Here is a 16,651-nt window from a genome sequence, read left to right on the forward strand (position 1 = left end):
AGGACCACACTAAATAAACATGCTGGAATATGATTGCTTTATTGCTCTTTGCTCATTTTATGTCATTTTATTGCCCTACTAATGACTATAGAATTAGGTGTGTAAGGTAGGTCTGAAAATGTAGAACTAAAAGAGGTACATAGACAAGTGTGTGCTTCCTGTAAAGATTCCAAGTTCTCATCATGGATGATGGAGAATTTACCTTGCATAGATGAGTGACGGTAGGGAGAGAGGCAGAGAGGTACCTTAAGTATGGATCCGTTTCTAGGCTTCATCCTCACTTTAGCATCTCTGATGATTTCTACATGCTTTTTTAGTGATCCCAGTGGGAGAGGATGTGTAGGCTGTAATTTCAAGTGGTGTTTTTTTTTCCTCTCCTCTATTAGCCAAATCCAGGGGCTATATGTGAAAATAAACAGATAAATGTTTAACTGTTGAATAAAATAGTCTAATTTATGATAATTCCAGAATCAATCTGATATGCTGGTGTAACAGTATCACTTCTGCAGACAGAAAGTACTGATGGGCTAATAATTTTACTGCTTTCTATTTTGCATGCGCTGCAGTTTACAAAATCAATAAAGAATGTAATACTTCAGCTGAGTTATGATTTAGGCTGTAAGAATCTCTGTTCTTGACTAAAGTCCTGTTGTACCTAAATAAGGGGAGTTAGTTTTATCCCTAGTGTTTAGAGGTGATTTTCTGTTTTGTCACTTTCTTCCAAGTGAAAGTAGGATGTATTACCCATAAGGTTTCAAGTAATGTAAACGGCAAAAGAATGCTGCTAAAGCAGGCAGATATTTTTCAAATACAAAAAGCTAAAAATTACATGCTTTTATTTGGATTTTAAGAGCATGAAGTTGTATTTGGGGTGAAGAAAGCAAATTGTCTTTCAAAACCTTATGAGTGACCAGTGCATATTTTGTTTGGATTTAAGAGTTGCTCATAAATGCATAGACTACACATACATAAGAATGTATAGAATTAATAGGCAACATTGAAATAAATATATATAAAGCAATAAATGGGTACTACCTGCCTAGCTAAAGCTTAGCATTTAAAAATGCAGCTCACCCCACCCAAGAAAAGTCAGCAAGTCTGCAAGAGTTGTAAAGTAGTTCTCAAGGTTACTACAAAATGTCCCTTTGTTTCTTTCGTGCTTTCATCCTTTTTGAAATGCTGTGCACATAGTCAAATTAAAATTGTTTTTCTTTCAGGCTTTTCTACTACAAATCCTGTTTTACTATGTAGTTTACCCAGTTTACCTAAACATTAGTCATCCAAAGAGCAGGGGATCTTTTATTCATATGCTTCTGTATCAACAGAACCACAGTCTTAAAAACCATTTTGTCTTCTATTCCCTATATGTAATCCTTCCAGATAGTATTTCAAGACATTGTATAAATTCTATGCCTTTTTACTCTACAAATGGAAGAAAATCTGGCATCAATGTTGTCTGATGACTTAAACATTTTCTTTAATCTTCAGAAATGCCTTTATACCTTGAATGAAAGCACTGTATTCTCAACCTTTATAATCCAAATAAGAATTTTATTTAGGAGCATAGTTGGTTTGCATTGCAGATAATTTAGCATTTATTTTACTCTTACTGGCTGCAGGTATTACCTAGACATGAGGATGGAAACACAGACTAGGAAATCAGCCTTTCCTCCTCTGTGTATGAAGAACTGAAGTGTCTGTGCTTTGTTGTTTTCTTTCTTGAATGTAAGTAAAGTTTTGCTGCACGCTTCACTAACCTCCTTCCTTTCTAGAGACTGTATCAAGTTGGCTGACTTATTTCAACACTCCTCTCATTCAGAAGTTGATGGCCATTCAGAGATGAATCAATTGTAAAGATCATGTGCTTCTGAAAGCCATATAAATACCTATGAAATAGCAGAAGCTGGTGGCAGGTTGGAAGATATGCACACCCCAAAAACTTTTATTGAATGGTATCATTATTTTTGTCCACCCAAGGCTGTATGTGGTCCTTCCTCATCAGGCAATTGTTCCCTCATCATATCTTATTAGTTTCTGAAGTTGAGATTTTCCAGTATCCTTCAGGGAAAAGTTGGAAGACCTGTAAACCACTAGTTACTTCTTTCTTTTTCTTAATTGGTATGTTTTAGTCAGCTAATTAAGGACTTTACAACTCCAAAATATATTGACCATGAAGACCTCATACTTGAAGGCTGAAGATTTTTTCTACTGATTTCATTAGACTTTGAATGATCAGAAATTCTTCAGTTCTGAGCCTTAAATATACATCACTTGAAAAAAACATTCTTCCCCTTTTCCACTTGTTAAGTGAATTCGACCTCTGTCCCCCAGTGAGCTCCATGATTCTTGTTCCTTTCTACTCAGTAGCTGCTTGTGTTTTGAATTCAGTCCCACTTTGTTCATCATGATGATTTTTTACAAATTTTTAGTGTTTAATAACACTACTTTTGCTCAGTTTGTGCAAACATCTTTTGAAGTTGTTGCAATTTGATTTTCTATCGGGGATAGTTCCAAAGAAGAGAAAATTATGGGCAGAAGAAATGATGCTGGTGTAGATCTTATTTGCAATTCTAATAACAGCTTTGTGAATTTGAACACATTAGTAAAGAGCACTTCATTCAAGTGCATATTACCACAGAACTTGCTAAACATGCCTAAGAATAATGCTATTCCAATCTGGGCAAATTAGATGGATAACATAATTTATAGCAGTTGTTAATTATGCATCAGCTTAATCACAGCATAATTCTGTTAATTGCTTATCACAATGAGGTTAACTTTTTGTCATTTATATTTCTTTAATTTTTAATTAGAATAATATACTTGATATTTTTCACCAGCCACTTTATCAAAAATAGTCATGATGCAAATGTTCAGCACAATAAGACTAGATGAGATCTCCTGAGTCACCAATTTGGCTGACATCATCAACCCATGTAATACCTTTCATAAATTTTACTCCATGTCTTAAAGCCAGTTAGGTTCCTCGCCTCTGCTGCCAAAATGGAGAAGTTTTGTTGCAGTGCCATAACCCTGACATGTTTAGAAGCTTTCCACTTGCCAGACTCAAATTTATGCCTTTGTTCTTATGGCAGAATTGTTTTATTGTCTGAATAAGTTTTTCCCCTATTTAGCTTACAGTGCATTATTTATTTGGAGAATAAACTCCCTCTCACTTTTCACTTTCTTGAGATGGGCAAACGAACTCCTTTTAGTCTCCTTCAGTAAGATCTACATTCTCGTGCCCTGAGCATGGCTGGCAAGCCATTAGTGCTCCTTAATTCCAGCTGTAATGGCAGCTTTTAACTCTGCTGCTTGCATAGATGGAAGCAGAAATGCCATTCACTGTCAGATGAATGACAGATAGCAGGAGGCGTAGATGAGTTCTGCTGGCTGTGGGAAATGAGTCCAGAAGTGATTGGCTGGCTTCTTATTCTGGCTAAATTAACAGATATGACAGTGTCTTAGTTAGAGTTGTTTGAGACAGCTAAATCAATTTTTTCAAACCAAGTCCATCATGGTAATTTTATTTATGTAAACACCTGAAAAATAGGTAGTGCTATTAATGCTAGTAATTTAGCCTGGACAGGCTAGAAAGATGTTGTGATTCTTAGGGAATAAAAATTTCATTGAGAATTGTAATTCTGAAAAACAACTGGAGAACTATCCTTTACTAGGGAGACAGTTAGAGGGCTAGCTAGGAAAAAACTATGCTGTGAAGAACCAGAGTCTTGGTGGACACTAAGCAGAGAATGACCCAGCACTGAATCCTAGGAAAAGAGGGCCAACAGCATCCTGGGCTGTGTTAGCAGGGCTCAGACAAATTATTATTTACTTTTACTCAGCACTTGTCAGATGACATCTAAAATGGTGCATCATTCCCATTCGCCCCCTTCTTTCTGTGAGGAAATAAATGGATTAAGTGAAGAAGGTTCAGTGGAGGGCCACCAAGATGAAAAGGAGCTGACACACCTGACCAGCTGTGGAGAAGCTAATGGACCTGAGTTGTTTCAGCCTAGAGATAGTTTTGTGGGAGACACCCTCACAAGCAGCCTCTGGTACCTCAAGGCTGTTTGTGAAAAGATGGACTTTCACTTTTGTTCAGGTAAGAGGGCTATGATGGCTAAGAGGTATAGAAGTCTGTGGATGTAAGTTGAAATCAAAGTATTTTGGACTAAATGTAAGGGAAAAAATCCCATTGTGGGAACTAGGGGACACCAGGTCCAGTAAGAAAACAAGAGTGCCCAGAGAGGTTAGGCAGTTTCCATTCTTCAAAGTATTTTTGGATATGAGTATTTTAAGTCCTTAGCTACCTGATGTGTCTTGCATTGAGAAGAAAGTTGAACCTGATGATCTCCTGAGAACCTTGAAGTAAAGGATTAAGAATGTATTCAAGATTCCCTATGTCCATAGTAGTATTTGATACAGTTCCTCCTTTAGGACTCATAAAACTTGCTAATGGATTTTATATGAATACCCAATCATTTAGTTCTTACCTGTTTCTCTTCTTACTTGACTGGGTTTTATATTCATATCCCTTTCAGAAAATATCTCTCAAAGTAATATTTTCTTTTTAATTTTAATTTTAGTTTATATTTTTCTGTTTATTTCTCTTTTTCCTTTTATTTTTCTTAGTTCACTTCAAAACAATGTAATACAGTAATCTGCTACAATATTACTTTAGTCATTTTAATTCACTTCCAACTTGGAAATTAGCAAAGAGCCCAGTATCCCGGGTCATCTTTGATTATTTGTTTTTCTCTCCTAAATTATGAAAAGTATGACTTCACTTATGCAAAATCAAACTGTTTACAGAAAAGATTGTGTCTTCATGTTTTTTCGTATTTAGTATTTTAAGTATTGAATGATTCTGAACACTTTGGATTCCTAAAGTGACTGCTTCTGCCACACTTCCTAAGAATGGTTGGTTTTCAGTTATTTTTAACTGTTCCTTTCAAGATAACAGTAGACAAGAGTACTGTAGTTTTGTTTTTTTTCTTCCTCAAGAACACTACGTAGATCAAATGAGGCAAGTGAGTCTTCAACTGAAAAATATCATGATGTTTCTTCTCCCTAAGATTTATTACATTTTAAAAATAAAAGTGTAACAGAGAAGTTCTAGTGTTGTTCAGAGTTCTACTTACTCAAAACCCCAGGCAAGCCCAGGTTTTAGCAAGAGGCACCATCTTTCTTAGACCAAGCAGGGCTTTCACTTCAAACAGCTAACACTGCTATTTATTTTGGTTTGGCTGTTGTGTTGATAGATTTAGCAGCCAGTCACTACAACTGTTCCACTCTGACTCCACTCTGACTGTAGACCTTACATCAACTTAAAAAGAAAATCATGTTAGTCCTATTTTTCCACTCACCTGCAGATTCTGAAACTTTCAAATAGTTTTCTTTTTTTTTTTTTTGTTGTATGTGTAATCTACTTTAACATAAATAGGATACACCCGGTAGTGACATTTCTATCACCTTAGGGAAGTCATCTTTGTTTCCTTGCATACAACTGCTACTGACTCAGTTTTCCAAATTCCTAAACAAATAGTTATTTTTGATTAGGACAGTCTTTTCCACTGCTTCTTTTTTGAAGTTGAAGGACTACATTTTCACAGGAAGTTACTCCTGCTGTTCTCATAAATCAAGAGCATTTAAATACTAATGTGTTTTAAATGCTAATTTATTAACAGAACTCATTTAGCAAAAGTGGACTGTCACCTTATATATTTTCTCACATGTCTAGTTAAAGCAATGTTATCTAGGAGATTAATCAATTTTAGGTGTTGTCAGGGCATTTAATCAGTAGCAAGTACAGTTCACAACTGCTTTTTCTCCCTAATCAGACAAAAATGTGTGTATCTTTACTGCATTGTTTTAAAGAAAACTCCAAAACTTTGGAGTGCAGCAACTTTTATGTGTCTTCAGAGATAAATTTAACAAATCTGTTGTGATTTCTCATTTTTATCAAAACAGAGTGTAGCTTTGAGAAGGCAGCTTAACTTCAAGCTGTTCCTGTGACTGTTTATGTGCGTCACAGTCTTGACCACAGGAGATGCATCTGAACAGTGTCCCAGCAAGGTGGGGAAGTGACCCGTGTCTTCTGCATACCTTGTATTTCTGGTTGTCAGGCCAGAGGAGGTATCAGCCAGGAAAAGAACCTGTGTGCTTGGTGTGCCTTCTTAAGAAAATTACAGTCCTGTCCTTTGGTGACAGGGATTTTGGGTGCTCATTCACAAACCAGGGATGCAGGCAAGACCATGCAGGACAGCTGTCCCCCTTTTAGCTATAGTAACTTAATATTCAGTTCAACCTCCTGTTAAAGATAAGTTTGAGGAATTTGTTTAGATGTGCCTGTTTCTGATCATCATATATAAAGACAATTGAATGTTTGGTTTTTGTGCAGGCAACTCTATTGTAGACACGTGAGCTCAAGTGCCATAAACACTATCTTCAGTTGTCCTTTGGCTCATTTCTCTGTTTATTAAAAGGAGATTATAATTTGTTCCTCTCTCACAGATGGGGAAATAATGTTACTGATTGCAAGGTTCTCAGATAAAATAGTGGAGCCTTCCTACATGAATACATTAAAAACAATGAATACCGCCATATGAATGTTCTTCAGGTCCAAAAAACCCACAGAGACCTAACTGTTACCTATACTATTGGAGGTAAACTTGATCATGTAAACTACATTATTGCAGCTACCCATAATTTTTCATATTTTATCTTGATGATTTGCATGGTGTTTTTATGTATAACTGCACATATGACCATTTCTCAAAGTTTCCTTTTACCTCCTCTCAAGATAGAGACCAATTAAAACCTTGCTAGACTTGTCTCATATCTTCCATGCCAGTGAATTTTTTCATACTCAGCTCAATCAGTGTACTGTCTTAACTAGTTAAAAGACATGCAGCCCAATTTATTTTCTTATATTTATCATCAGCTCTTAAAACAGGCTTCTACTGATTTTGAACTTCTTAAAATCACAGTTTAAAATCTATTGGGAACAGATATATCTGTACTTTTGTGAAGTCACAGTATTTGTTTTGTTCCTACCTGGGACAATCTAAGCTGTTAAAATTAAAGAGATAACCACTGGCTGATGGAAGAGCATCTGTATGTATACAGCAAAGCAAAGACTAGAGCTCCTTCCCCAGAGGATTCTGTTTTGTGCTTACTGGGATGTGAATTTTTTCTGCTTAGGGTATAGATGCCTCTGCCAATAAAGGTATCAGGTGTCCTTGACCTCCCTGATTCTTAAGACAGCCTTGTTATGTGAATTTTCAAGGTGATACTGCTGTCAGTTCATGTCTGGTGAAAGCAAGAATTACTTTGTTCTCTTAAGAAATATAATGTAACAATTTTAGGGAGAAGGCTTCAGGAAACCCTTATAGAAGGCTTTCAGTACCTGAAGGTGGCCTACAAGAAGGCTGGAGAGAAATTTTTCTTAAGGGTATGTGGTGATAGGACAAGGAGAAAAGGATAGAAACCAAGAGACAGTGGGTTTAGATTGAATATTAGGAAGAAATTATGTGAGGATAGTGAGACACTGGGAGAGGTTGTCCAGAGAAACTGTGGATTCCCCATCCCTGGAAGAGTTCAAGGTCAGGCTGGAGGGAGCCCTGACAAACCTGTTTTAGTGGAAGGTGTCCCTGCCTATAGCAGAGGAGTTGGAAGTAGATGATCTTTAAGGTCTTTTTCAACCCAAATCATTATGTGGTTTTGTAAAAATCAGGGTATTGTACACACATGACTTCCTAGGCTGTGAGTTGTTCTAAAAACTTATTTGATGAATAAAAGGGAATTCTTTTGATACTTTAAAGAGCTGATCTGAAATATGGTTGAAACAGAGAATGTGCCTTTATGTGCTCTTACTGCTCTTTTGTTCAGTGAATATTTGAAGTTTTTGTTCATTTGTCATAGTTTCACTCTAAACTGATAGTCGTTATTATGCTCCAAACTTAGTAACTAATTTTTGTACCAATAGCAATTAGACAACTTGCATAACCATTCTAGTGCCGTGGAAGAGTTAAACTGAGAGTGTTGACACAACGTTCTTTCTGCAGGAACGTGATGAGTCAGCTTAGGGTCTAGTTAAAAATTTTAATTTTAGACAGAGTAACTGAAAATAATGGCACTTGTCTGACTATTCAGTTATTTAATTTGCCTTTTACATAGGACCAAGAGTTATATAGTTACTAGCATGGGAAGAAGTGTACTGAGTTTGTTTTGAAATGCTATGTAGAATACACCTCATTCAGCAGAGGATAGAATATAGGAATTATAAAACTTGCAATGATTAATTGATCACAAAGAAAAGAAAGATTCCAGCAAGCTAAAAAAAGAGAATACCAAACAAACCTTGCCTTGATAATGGTTAACCTCTTTTTGAACTCTTTTATTGTGCATGACCAAGGCAAGGGTGTTTCTCTGTGGAAAAAAAATCTCATTATATGGTATTTCTAAGATAACTGTGTGTAAATTGTAAGTTAATTTTATCTAACTGGCTATATAAAACATTGTTTACGAGCAAGTTTGCATAAAACCTGCCAAGAAGGCTTATTAAGAAATTACTAATCACCTGGGGATGACTGAACAGAAGTGCTTAGTCTTGCTTATCAGTAACATGATGGTTTGGTTTTATCTTATGCCTGAACTTTTTCCTCTTTTCTTCTCATTTCACTCTGCTCTTCAGGACAACTGTCTGATTAATTTTCTTGTGTGTAGCAGAAAATAATAAGTTACCTGATTTAAGCAAATAATTAACAAGTGTATCCAGACATTTAACTGTACCTCAACAAATCTCGCCACAAAATTCTATGCTACAAAAATCCTTTAAGCCCTCTAAATGGTCAATACTTCATGGCTATAGTGAGTTTTCAAGAGTAAAATGAACTACAGAATATTAAGTTAAAATAGAAATATTAAGTTAAAATAGAAATATTAACTAAAATCTACCTAGTACCAATTCACATACTTAACAGTAAACCTAATCTGTTGCAATGTAAAAAGCAAAACTATCCTGTTTTTTATCCCTCTTCCCCATAAATACGCACAATTTTCTAATAGTGCCTGCCAACCTCAGATAGGGTTAGCAAATCTACTGTTAATCTGAACACAAAGCAAGCACAGAAATGGACTGAACTGGAAAAATACAAATTTGCTATTAGTTCATGGAGAGAATTTGGACATGGACAATACACTGTGAAGAATTATTAAGAATCTGTATGTAGAAGGAGAGCTTCCCCCTGTCAGATTAATTTTTCTATACTCAGTGATAATTCAAGAGGCAAATTCAGCTGTCACAAAACACTGACAATAAACTCCTGTATGTACATACTTATATATAAACATATATGTACATAAAATAAGATTTTACATCTGCATAACATTTGATATCTACATGGCTTGCAGTCTACTGTCATTCCAGGACATCCTCCTGGAATGGCTAGATAAAAGCATAACTATTCTGTGTCCTCAGTCTTTACTGACTGTCACTTGTATCTGGCATACTGTGTTCTGATTGAATAGAAAATATTAGGATTCACTAGACTAGATGAGATTGGAATAGAATAGAATGTTTCAGTTGAGAGGGACTTGTAACAGCTAGCTAGTGCAATTGTCTGTCTAAATCATTGCTGATCAAATTAAAATCTTGATAAGCATTTTCTAAATGCCTCTTAGGCACTGGCAGGCTTGTGGCACCGATCACCTCTCTAGGAAATCTTCCATGTTTGACCACCCTCTGATAAAAAAATTCTTCTCAATGTCCATTCTAAACCTCTCCTGACCCATTCCCTGACCATTCCCATTCAGCCTATCTCTGGATATAAGGGAAAAGAGATCAGCATCTCCATCCCTCTCCACTCCCTGTCTTCAGAAAGCTGTAGAGAGCAATGAGGACATGCCTCAGCCTCCTTTTTGAACAATTGTTTTCAAGATTCCACTTCACCATTACTCATCCTTCTAAATCTTCCCATAGAAATGTGCTGCTTCAACTGGCACCATCACGGCCTTCACTCTTCCATCACCCTGACACAGAGCAGCTGTGCAGCTAGCTGTTGACATTTAGTGGTGACTCATAATGCAATGGTCCATGTTTGACCTCCTGGCTATGAGATGACTTTTCCTCAAATATTTCCTACTGGTGATGCTAGTTGCTGAAAGACTGGCACAGATACACTATGGGTTTCACTAAACTGTTGACAGGGAGTAGCATAGGACATCTGCAAAATGTAGAAGATACTGCCTTAATAATTTTGCTCTGTGAGGATTATGAGTGAATGTAATGTGAAAATCATCCTCAAAACACCTTTCTGTTAAAGAGAGAGCACAACTAAGGATTTATAAACTGCAATGTGTTATACTTTGTGGGATGCTACCCAGGTCACTCACCGATGTGTAAGTGATAAATAAAATCAGATAAACCAGATAGCTTTGTCTACCTTCACCTTAAGAATTGATGTAACATCTCTTTGCATATAAAACCATTATATTACTGTTGCTATCCTAGAATCATATTCCATCAGTGACACTGTGGTATAGCAAGTGAATAAATAAATCATCCTTTTAGAATAAGATGGAGCAAATTATATTTGGAATAGAGAGGGAGAATCTGAAAGTGAGCTATGTCCTCAGCAAGTGTAAATTTTCCTTAAAATTATCCTGCAGCAACTATCTTCAGGCTCAAAATATTTTAGAGCTTTCATATTCCTTTGATATTTCCTCTTAGCTACTGACAATACAAATACTCAAGTGGATGCAAGATTAAAATTGTAAATTACTTATCAAAGAATTTAGACTATTAGATCTCTTATGCAGCTTTGAAACTGATGCAAATTACTCATTGACATCTTAATAACTATTTTGGGATTATTTCAAACTCTAAAGAGTGCTGAAGGGTGGGTCCATAGTATTTGACAAGTCAGATACCAGGCATGTTCTTTGCTTTTTATATTTATTCACATTCATGACCATTGAAGTTGTAGCTGGTTGTTCTGAAAGACAAATGTTTTGAAAACATAAATATAATGACAATCAGATCTCACAATAATTGTCTGTTCTGTGTTACGCCAAAATGAAAAAAAAAACAAACAAAAAACACAACCCTCAACATAACTTATAAAAGAAAGCTATATATGCTGTTTGATAGAGTGGAGCGCAATATTATGAATTACCAATTTAACTAGAAAAAGAGGCAAATTCAATATGTGCAAGAATCTCCTTTCTATAGAATGCCTGGGGTGGTCTAAGTGTCTAAAAATGTGAGTAATGAAAACAGGCTTAACCTGGATTTCCCACAAAGATCTGTATTTAAGTTTCACCTGGCATGATTTGTTGCAGCTAATCTTACCACCTTGCCTAATAAGTGTGCCATGAAAATCTGTAATTTAGTTCTGGTACTGATTGTGCTTTTCTAGTGTTTTGTTTAACCATTTTTTATTTTTTTAGGACAAAGTGAAAAGTCTTAAGTGTCATAAATTTACTTGTTGAAGATGATAGTTGGTGGGTTTGAGCAGGGTTTGAGATGATGATGCCTTTGGTCACCTTAGTGAAAGCCTTCATGCTATACATTCTCATGATTCACAAATTGTTCTGAAAAGTCCTTTCACAATATCCAGCTCAAAGGCAACTTTGTCCTTGTTTGGCTCTGAAGTTTTTGGGTGCTGGGGGAGGGAGAGAGGGTCATGACAACATTATAAGCCTTGCTGCAATATCTTGGAGTTGTAGAGGACTGTAGCCATATTTCCATCATGTTACCTAGGTGTTAAGCAAAAAGACTATTTCTTTTTGAAGAAGCTTGGTAATACACATTTATACTTTGATACACACATTTTATCACTGATTTTTGGATCTGATCCAACTCTAATATTTTTATTTATTTAAAAAATAAAAAGCCAACAATATCTATCAAATAAAGTAATGCCACAGTGTTACAAAGCTTTCCATGTTGAACATGTCATAATTTTATATTTTAGAACACAAACATTTCCCAGTCATTACTCATGGACCATTTATGAAGCATCTGGGGGTGGGCGTCAGCAGAGCTGATGTGATGGTGACTAGCAGTGTTCTCCCTGGCACTGAGGGTGTGTTCCAGGAGAGGGAAGCTCAGTCTGTGCTATTACATGGGTGTGTACCTTTGTAAGGCAAAGATGAGATTGCCCATGGGTGTGTGGAAAATTTCACACTGCTTCCTGGGTAGCAAGTTTCTGGCAAATAAACTCTCTGGCTTGGAGGTTTTTGAGTTTACTGTAGTAAGGAGGCATTCTGGCTTAGCTCATATGGTTTCTTTAGGGTTTTTTAGTGCGACCTCTATTCATACCCTTTCCTATGCGTGCCAACCTTCAAGAGGCAAACTGATCAAAATGTGTGTTTTGCCAGCATTGTGGATAAATATGACAGATTGTTGACAAAACCAGGATGCCCTCCAAGTATGTCCACCATAACTCACTGTTCTTGCAAAGCAAGAAATAGCGTGAAGGTGTGTTCTTATCCAGAATACATGGGAAACAAGAAAAAAAACCCTTTGAATTAAACACTTTTTCTAGCAACCTACATTTCTTACTAAGCTGGAAAGGTAAAAGGACATATTGCTACTTATTAAAAGAGAAAACCAAAACTGTTTCAGTGGTGATAGTAGTTTGAGATTTGTTTTTATTTTCAGGAAGACTTTTATGGAAATAACCTTGATTTTATTAGGTTGTGCTGTATTTTATGCCACAGTCAGAAAGAATGATTACATTTAATATGGAGAGCTGAACAATTAACAGAGTTAATAGTCTTAAAGATAAGATAGGAATGCTTTCTGTATGTGATCCTGAGGTCATCAGATTTAAAGAAAAAAAGCAAGAAAACCACATTAACAAAACCATTATTGTAGCTTTCTCTTCACAATTACTGCAAAATTTACTTTGAGAAATTATTTCTTACTCAAATTTACAGTATCACTTATATCAAAGAAATGCTTAGCAGTTTGACTAACTACACAGTTTTAAAACTTTTTCTTACTTTAGGGTGATATTTCTTGGCTGTCAGTACTTGATGACGTGACTCAAACTGTTTTGTACTACAAACTGCAGTGTCATTCAGAATTTGAAAAACAGTGCAGGTGTCCAGCATGAAAAGAAATCTGCTGTGAGGGAGTCTGAATACTAGTGAACAGTATAAAGCTTGAACTTACATAAGACCAAAAGCTGTTCATCATTAGCTTCTTTCGTCAACTCCTCCAATTCCAGGACAGCATTCTAACCCACCTAAGGCTGAAAAAAAACATATTAATATTTTACCATATTGATTTAGTATACATTAATTGTTCATGATGTACTTCATGACGCCAAAAATCCCCCAGAAAGCACATTTTTATGAGTGCAAGATTTGACTGCAAGAAGTTTCCTTAGCAAAACATGAAAAAATAATATAAAGAATGTTATTCCTATAGCATACATTTTTCCATATTAAAAAATCAATTGAAATGAGTTTTTATATGACAGAAGTATGAAGGGTCAATTCATTCCCTCTCTTTAGCAGTCACTAAGGGGCCTGTTTTGGCAGCATTGAAGAAGTTCTGCTAATAGCAGAGGGAATAGCAGGATTTGATCATGTCATACATGATATCTTCCGTCTTACATTCATTCCTTCATTTCCTTATTTAAAATTTACTTATATGGAGGAATGTTGTCAGGACTGGCATTTTGAAATAAAAAATATGCAGTAGATATGTTTGTAAGCATGCTATTTTGTCATTAAAAAGCCAGATAATGTTTATAGAACATATTATCAAAAAGTGTACACTGAAGAACAATAGATAATTCTAGTTAACATGTAAGCCTTTTTATTTTACGCTAAGTAGCATATTAAGGCAATGAATCATTTTTTATGTAACTAGTAATTAGTTTTATAGCAAATACTATACAAATACAACAAATGGTTGTAGCAAATACAACAAATTCTGATGCAGAGGAAACTTTCCAAACTGAGCCATCAGGTAATATAAAATTATTCCATCTCATGATGAAATTACAGTTTCCTAAACAACATTGGCTGTCAACAAATAACTTTTCATCAGTCTTAATTTAATATACTTATTTAAGCAAAAGAAAGAAATACTAGCTGTGTTTAAAAACTGTGAAACCTTGTACACTTCCACTAGTGTGAAATGACACTTTCTGAGTAATTTTTTTCCATTACTGTAGGCAGTAAATATTCTAAAATTTTGGTCATATTCTTAAATATATTAAAAAATTGTCATATTTTGTATTATTTGTCTTCTGTCATGTATAGGAAGTATCTATAGTCATATCATCTGCTCTTTTTAAGAAGTAACTTTTGCAGTTTTTTGATATCACATTAAATATAATAATGGATGAATGGTTTAGAGAAAAATGAATAGCAGTAGGTTGAAAAGGACAGCCCTGTGGAGACCCTCCAAAATCTGAGGAGAATTTGTGCAAGTAGTAACACAACTGTAAATACAATTTGGTTTAGGGATAGATCTGTGAATTATACAAGAATCCTGTTGTCATAATTATTTTACTGGACTCTGCTGGAGTCAGGAGGAGAACTGGCCTGAGACTACATCTACATGTCCACAAGGAGACAGGATGATTCGTGTCTCTCAGGTAACCCTGGGGACATGGATATTAGGAGGATGAATTTTGAAAGGCTTTTTTTGTAGGTCTTTTAGTGTAAATTTTCCTCCTTCATTGATAGCTTGTCTGTCATAAACTGCTTTTAAAATATTTATTTAGTTACTTAATCGAGAGTTAATTTATGGTGCCCTTTTACAGCTACTTTTACTGAGTAGGAACTGAAGACTATTCAAATATGCATTTCAAGGCTTTATATACAGTTCCTAGCTCTTCTTAAATAAGCATAAACTGTGTAGTTTTCCTGTATATGTAATCTTTATGTAACTATTTTTTAAGAGTGCAAAGGGTAGTTTTCTGTATAGAATGTATTGAGATTAATAACATTTGAAATTCTGCTATCCAACATTTGAAAGCATCTGATTAGCAAGTGAAATTCTGCTGTTCAGCTATATAGTTGGCACAGATTCAAGTTGCTTTACAGGAGGGTTTTTAACTGGTTTGTACACACCATATCTACCAACTGGTGAGCTGTGGATCTACCCAGAGATTGTTCATTACAGAGACCATGATTAATATTTCTTTTCTTCCTGTACATCTGAATGGTGCTTGGAAATGCCATCCAGCCATCACATCTTGTAGGAAGAAGGGTTAGAGCAGGAAGCCACTGTCTGAGAAGTTGCAGGGTACAGTGCCTGGAGCCATTGCAGCAGCACACTGTGTGATGGAGAGACTTATGAACTGGCCTTGCTGCAGACTTGTGTGACTAGAAGCCTTGCTTAAGGATGCTTACAGAGCTAAGTCGTTACCAGTGGGAAAGAACATTACCAGCTGTAAAATGAGAAATTTTACAGCTGTCTTTTAAAATATGTAGGTGGGTGATTTGGGTATAGTTTGAGATAGTCCATAATCATATCACATTTCCTTATTGTTCTGAAGTGAGAGAATAAAATGGCATATGAACTTAGTTTCTACATAGAACAACCAGAGTAGTTTGTTTGGAACTGTTCGTACTATACATTGACAGCAAAATGTGCAGCAAAGCATGAGAGATAGGAAGCTTCCTGCATGTCCTTGGGTTCATGCAAGAACTGGAACCAGAACAATTCCCGATAAGATTATTTCAAAAAGCATTCCAAGATTATCAGAAGGGTTGCACTATATCATAAAAGAAAAAAAATACCCAGGTAAAATACAGCATGAAGAAGCAGTTTTCCAGCTCCTCCCATTTCTGCACTCAAGTGACACAGTTATAGTTAACTTTGGATTATCAATCACTGTGAAACAGAATGGGAAGGTTGTACATTTGAACAGCTTTTTCACTGCTTTTGCATTCAATGATGCGGCTCTCAGAACCAATACTGGACATGGAAATGGCAAACTACAGTGAGGTTTTAGATCCGACATACACAGCACTGGAGTTTGAAACCATGCAGATTCTGTATAATGGCAATGGTGAGTTCTTCTCTTTGAGGCAAATTCAAGCCAGTTAACAGAAAAAGTGTAGTAATGCTATAAGGTGTTAGTTAAATGTTTTATTAATGGAGCATTTGGGGGTTATTTTCAAACTACAAATCTGCTCTCTTACACTTCATCGCTGACTCTGAGTTAGTAACATTATAATTCTTTAAAGAAAATATAAGAGAAGTTACATATAATAAAGTAGTTGTACTGTCACCAGTCAGTTAATCAACGGGAAAAAAAGTGGTCTATTCAGCAGTTGCTTTATTTACTGTAAGACAAATGAATAACTAGTATTGACAGTTTGGACATGGAAGTATATTTTGTATATAACTTTCAGAAGGAAAGGAAAAAATTGGCTAGAGGTTTGTGAAAAAAAATTAGCTACTGTTTCTTGATGCTTAGTTTCTAATTGTTATACTAATATTTTTTTTAATTTAAGTATTCTAGCCTTTCTAGCTAAGTGTATATAGGAACAAGAGAGATTTTAAAATAATCACATCAGCTTTTTAGAGGATAATGTTTAGTTGAGAAAATGTATTTGCATTTGACTAATGTAACACTTTAGGCAGATTTTTTTTATATTCAATTTTTGAGAA

General features: G+C 35.5%; 1 protein-coding gene and 1 long non-coding RNA gene across 7 annotated transcripts in view; one reads left to right on the plus strand and one right to left on the minus strand.

Annotated features, from left to right (window-relative positions):
* HNF4G (hepatocyte nuclear factor 4 gamma) overlaps nucleotides 1-16,651 on the plus strand; it is a 61,497-nt gene that overhangs the window by 23,190 nt on the left and 21,656 nt on the right. The window contains exon 2 of one of the 6 annotated variants that reach the window (XM_085572266.1): nucleotides 1,620-1,725. The exons of 4 other annotated variants lie outside the window; for them this stretch is intronic. Coding sequence is in view for 1 of the 2 variants with exons in the window: in XM_077786600.2 (XP_077642726.1) it covers nucleotides 15,929-16,046 (118 nt within the window). In the remaining variant the exon portion in view is untranslated. Of the gene's footprint in view, nucleotides 1-1,619; nucleotides 1,726-12,923; nucleotides 16,047-16,651 lie in introns of those variants that run through there. One more of the 6 variants, XM_077786600.2, reaches the window with a different exon arrangement.
* Nucleotides 12,629-16,651, minus strand: part of LOC146768410 (uncharacterized) — a 76,787-nt gene continuing 72,764 nt past the window's right edge. Inside the window, exon 3 of the long non-coding RNA XR_014952935.1 lies at nucleotides 12,629-13,265. This is a non-coding gene — a long non-coding RNA (uncharacterized LOC146768410). The remainder of the gene's footprint in view (nucleotides 13,266-16,651) is intronic.

This window comes from Lonchura striata, chromosome 2, assembly GCF_050655825.1.
Source record: "Lonchura striata isolate lonStrDom1 chromosome 2, ASM5065582v1, whole genome shotgun sequence".
Classification (NCBI taxonomy): Eukaryota; Metazoa; Chordata; class Aves; order Passeriformes; family Estrildidae; genus Lonchura; species Lonchura striata.